This window comes from Limulus polyphemus, unplaced genomic scaffold, assembly GCF_000517525.1.
Source record: "Limulus polyphemus unplaced genomic scaffold, Limulus_polyphemus-2.1.2 Scaffold1207, whole genome shotgun sequence".
Lineage (NCBI taxonomy): Eukaryota > Metazoa > Arthropoda > Merostomata > Xiphosura > Limulidae > Limulus > Limulus polyphemus.
Genome location: NW_013666817.1, coordinates 289753 through 295697, shown reverse-complemented (window position 1 = coordinate 295697; position 5945 = coordinate 289753). Strand labels below are relative to the sequence as shown.

Genomic DNA, 5945 nt, shown 5'->3' with positions numbered 1-5945 from the left:
AAATTTCATTAAAAGTGCTTCTCAAATTATTTTTGCTGAAATTAAATGTATAATGTCAATGCTTTAAATCCGTCATTTGTTCAATTGATGGTAGTATATTTAGAACAGGTTGGTAAAAAATAACTAAGTATAGTTTTGACCTCTTTGTTCAGAATTTACTGGGAGAACTTTCATCTCCTCTCCTGAAACATTTCCAAAGGAGTTGTAATAATTAATTTACTTACGTTGTGAATTGAAAAATATTACAGAACAGCGTATTTAAAACATGTGTACGCAATAAGTAAATATAAAAATACTGAAAACAACGAAATTCTTAGGTAGATGCTCCCAAACAAGCAACTCATTTTTTCTTCACTCCAATAAATAGTAGATTTAAATAAAAATAGTATGTTGATAAATAATTTCTGTAATAAAATGTTCGTATAATTGACTCGTCAAATATGAAACCAGTTAATGTATTTTTGTTTATTATTAAGCAAAAGACAGTGAATTTTGACTTTACTATGCAGGTATCGAAACCCGATTTTTAGCGATTTAAGCTCTCGTATTTACCGCTGAGCTACTTTTCCAACAACTCAGTTTCTTAAAATTTTCTATTACTTTTTAAATTATTAGATAGCTTACAACATTTAATGATTAAAGGTGTGATATTTATTGTATATAATTTTTAACGCTAATTTTCTACAATGTAATCGACTTGGTAGGATTTGTCTCATTCTACTAGTGTTGGAGAAATACAAGTGGTTCAACATGCAAGTATCTACAATATGGCATCTATCTATTTGTTCTATAGAAAATCTTTCTGGTAGTAACTTTATAAGACAATATGCGTCATTATTCTTATTTTCTAAAGTTAGGTATTTTTTATAATTAAACACCGATGAAAATGATTAAAATACCTTTTAATACTAATGAAAGTTAATTTGATTTTGGTTGTAACACTGAATATGACACTTTGAAAGTTCCATTTTAAGACTTTTTATGTTGAACCATTATATGTAGAATGAATCCTGAACTTATTGATAATTTAAACCAAATATACCCCTACTGCCCACTCCCTCTCACAAAATTACTTTATTTAACCCTCAAGTTATAGACTTGAGTTCATACTGTTTACTATCGATGAGGTACATTTGTTGTTATTGTTCAGTATTTTTATGTTTTTATTTATGGAATTCTGTCAAAGAACTTAACAAAATAATAGTAATACACAACGGACGTCGTTATTAATTAATAGGCTTGCAGTATTGGTAGTTTAAGCAATTTTGCTTACAAGGCCTATTGTTAATTAATATCAAAAGTTTATTTGGCATTGTTTCATGTTTTTGTAATAATAATAATAATAATGGGTGTTTCGTTATCGTACATACGAGATTAGATAACCAATGAAGTAAAAGTTTTCGCATTGTAAAGTCCAATCAAATTGAAGTGACATTTCCCTCGTGCTTTTTACATCATGGCAGGTGAGAACTACGAGACATAGTGTACTGTTTTAACTAAATGTTTGTATGCTGCTTTTAAAATACTGTAATTAAAAAAAAAAACTTTTTTTTTCCTTGCGTCTTCCAGATATCTGTTTTACAGTCGATAATGATATCGTATACGAAGAAGACCAGCTTTTAGAGGGTAAGCTTTGATTATGTAAGACATTTAGGTAATTTAGGCTTAGTAAACACAAATCTCGTAGTATATTATTATTAATACTATTACCAGTACTATTGCTACTAGTAACATAGGCCTTTCGATAAAACTAAAAGTAAGGTTAGCATACTATAAAATACATATATTTATAATATAATACTTCATAATATAATGCCTCAACTATGTAGTAGCAACTAGTAATAGTATGTGCATTTGCGCCAGACATATTTTTATAATTTAATTATTTATAGGTTTGATTGAATTGAAGCTTAAGCTTGCGCTAGGAATTGCCTTAAAATAAAAATTAAATAAATTGAATGTCAGTTGTACTCTCTTGTAATGTTGTATTTGTACAGTTGTAGTTCCACTACTGGTAATGGTATTCCTAGTATAATACTACTACTATTAGAAGTACTTCTAAGTTCTGCTAGTAATAGTAGTAGAACTGGTAATGGTATTACTTACTAGTACTAATACTATTACTACCACTAGTACTAACTTCTAGTCCCAGGGTAGTGAAATAAATCAACTGAAGAAATTAATTAGTTTTGATTGTGGGAGTATTATAACTATTTTTTGAGTACAATGTTTCATTTATAAAACTTAGAAATGATACATGATCATGTATTGTAAAGTACAGTGGTTTCCAAACTTTTTTCACGAACAACAACCTTATTACCTACTTATGTTCCAACACTTCAAGCAATCTGCTCTGACACATAGTTTGGAAATCACTGGTATAATATTTAAAACACAGATACATTCAAATTAAGTAGTTGTTTTGTTCAATATCAGACTTTTTTTTTTGAATGTGATTGCTTACTTAACATTAAATTAGTGTCTTCTATTATTAAATTTAGGGTTTTTATTAACATTTTTATGTGAAACAATTTGTTATTAAAAATCTATGCTGAATGAAGCTTCTTTTAATTTACCACTTTTTGATTTGATATGTTACTAAGTTCTTTTTTGAGTGTGCTATAGGAAGGTAAAGATACTTATGGGTATATTTTGGACTTAATTTTCACGTTGTTCATCTATAGCAAAAAGGCAAAAACAGTTGTGATTCTTTGTCTCATAGATTTTCAGTTTAGAAAATAAATATATCATTTCGCCCGTTCCACATGGGTCATAGGTCAAAGGCCATGTCATCGCGTTTGTTGACTTGCATTCACAATTTTATTGAAATACTATTTTATAAACTTGTGTTAGTAAGTTTGGTATCAAACTGTAGATTATAATTCAAATTGTAGTATTATACATTATTTAATTTCTTAATTTCAAAGTTTATATAAAAAAAACACACCTAAACATAGATTTTTATGTGTCATGTGGTGTGTTGAATGCAGCACTGTTTCAGATTAGATGTGATGTCAAAATACAAAGTGTATAGTTTCGTATGAATTAGGAACTCAAGTTTTCGATATTAACAAGTTAGAATATAAAATAAGAACCTGTATCTTTTCTATTTCTTGAGATATTGCGCATGTACTGAATCAAACACAGTGGCCTTATAACCTCTTTCCATTTTTGGAAATGCTCCCTTATATACACTTCTATCAATGACATGTGAATAACCAATTGGAAGCTCAGAATGTCCCACTAGTGGCTATCTCAGCCATTTTAAAGTGTTATGACAGCATATCATTTTTTCGATACAAATCTTTAAGCTGGTAAGCAAGAGTCTTAGTCTGCTTGAAATTTCATATTTTTTAGACCCAAATACAGGTTAATTACTAAGTTTGATAAATTATAGTGGAATTCTCTGGTGTCTATATAATAATTTACAATTTTTGGGTTATTTCAAATGTATATAAATATAACCTAAAAAAATTATTTCGTTTCACATCCTCCATTTCAAAATTTTATACGGCTTAACAACCGACGACAAGCAGCAAATGAGTATAAAGGTAATAACTGAGATAATTGTTTGAGTTACTTCTTTATTTACTGTTCTATGTTTTAAGAACTTGTATGTAAATAGTAATAATGTATAAACATGTGTATAATAATTGAAATGTGACTGTGTTTTACAAAATACTTGTCCACTAAAGCACAGCCAAGACAGGTCACTTTGTAAAGACTAAAGGTCAGTTTTATTTTCTTGGATGCTGTAATATGAGTACTTGTGTGCCACGTTATTATAACATCTGTAATGTTAGCCATGCATGGCTGAAAGGTCAATATAATAAAAATAATAAATATTTATAAATGTATAATGTTATGAGATTTTATACACTAAACATTTGTGTTTCTGTATTACAATTTGTAGTCATTCTAGAATGAAACAGGCATAATTTATATTTATTTCTTAATATTTTTATGGTGGTTACGAGACTGGTCAAATCGACCAAACTCGTACAGAGATTTGTTAATGAAAATAACATAAAATATATAGTTTTTCTTTAAGGAACATTTGATAACCATCTGCAGATTTTGCATGTGAAATTTGAAAACTTTCTGAAGCATAAAAGTAATTTTAATCTTAAAATGAAAGTTACTTTTCATGTTGGATAGGAAAGGAGAAAAACATTGCTTAACAAACCTTAAGACTTGATAAAAAAAATCTGATATTTTGTGCATGAAAGCCTTGGATGTTTACTGATAATATGCCAAATTTTGTGAACATATGCTTACTAATTTAAAAGTTATAGCATGAAGACTATAACAAGCACAAAATGGTTCCGAGGTCTATACCAGGGACCGAGTCTATGCTGAAAGAGTTGAGATAAATAGGTACTTATTACAATATTTTGTGTATTTTAGTTTTCTTAATATAATGAAGATACAAAAATCCTTTGAAAAATGCTATAAGAATAATTCTTGGTTTGCCAGGCTTTATCTAGTCTAGGCTACAGTATAAATTGGCCATTTTTGAAGAATTTGTATAGTTTGATTATAATCAAAAGGTTATATAATTATAGCCTTCCTTTACAAAAAAGGCTTTTGAAGTAAAAACTGTATGCCTGCAGATACATGTAGCTTTGAACCATTGTACATCAAACATCTTTCTTTGTAAGAAAGGTGTTAAAGGTGTTCACTTTCAGTAGTAGATAAAATTCTATGTTTAATTTTGCATCATGTATTAAAACAAATTAGTCTGGTAATCATGCTTATAGTTTATTTCAGGTATTTTTTTTTATGCAAGTTTTGTAATTTATCAAATATTTTTTAAAAATCAACACAAAGATATCAACAAGCAAGGAGACAAAACACCAATCATGATACAACTTACCAAAATAAACCAGTATAGTTGTGGGTGTTTGTAAGCACTTATCCACATGTATTCAATGCATGGTTAAATATTTCTTTATAACAAGTGTAGTCGTTTGTAGACTTCCATTCAAAATTTTATTGAACTACCATTTTATGAATGTATGTCAATAAGTTTGGTATCAAATGTAGATTATAATTCAAATTTTAGTACAATACATTAGTTAATTTTGTAATTTAAAAGTAAATATTAAATCAAAATGACTAAATATCGATTTTTTTTGTCATGTTTTATGTTAAATGCAGCTTTGTTTCAAATTAGGTGTTTGTGATGTCCAAATACAAAGTCTATAGTTTCTTATGAATTATAAACTCAAATTACCAATATTGACAAGATAGAATATAAAATAAAAACCTCTTATCTTTTCTACTTACTGAGAAGAGACTATATTTAGCAAATCAAATTCAGTGGTCCCACCTACCTCTTCTATTTTGTTCAAATTCTTGCTTATGTATACTCACTTTGCTCTATCATGTGTTCACAGCCAGTTAGAAAATCAGAATTTTCCCCATGTGGTTTTCTCAGCCTATTCAAGGTATCTATTAGGTCATCAAGAAATTAATGTCGTATTTTGGAATACTTTCATTAACCATCCCCCCCCCCAAAAATTTACATCATGTTAGAGTAGCCTGTATAATGTGTAAAATTTAGTATACTCTAATCCCTTATAATGATGGCACACGACGAGACACACATTCATCATGTAATACTGTTTGAATACAAGAAGGGAAACAACTCCTCTGTAGCCAAAATGAATATCAAAGAAGTTTATGGAAATGTTTTGAATGTTCGTAAGTGTCAACGATGGTTCAGCAAATTTCGTTCAGGTGACTTTAGCCTTAAAAACTGTGATGGCAGTGGTCGACATGTTGGAATTGATATTGATAATCTGAAGATTCATGTTGAGTCTAACCCAAGGCCATACACTCGTGAAATGGCCCTGAAATTGCATGTCTCTCATGAAACATACATAAACATCTAAGGAATATGGGAAAACTACTTAAAAGGTGTTTGGTTGCCTCAAGAACTC

General features: G+C 29.0%; 1 protein-coding gene across 1 annotated transcript in view; it reads left to right on the top strand.

Moving 5' to 3' along the window:
* The first annotated feature begins 1428 nt into the window (after positions 1–1428).
* LOC106462612 (serine/threonine-protein phosphatase 4 regulatory subunit 1-like) overlaps positions 1429–5945 on the top strand; it is a 205933-nt gene continuing 201416 nt past the window's right edge. Inside the window, 2 exon segments of the mRNA XM_022389932.1 lie at positions 1429–1463; positions 1570–1626. Of these exon segments, the coding sequence (XP_022245640.1) occupies positions 1457–1463; positions 1570–1626 (64 nt within the window). The 5' untranslated portion in view covers positions 1429–1456.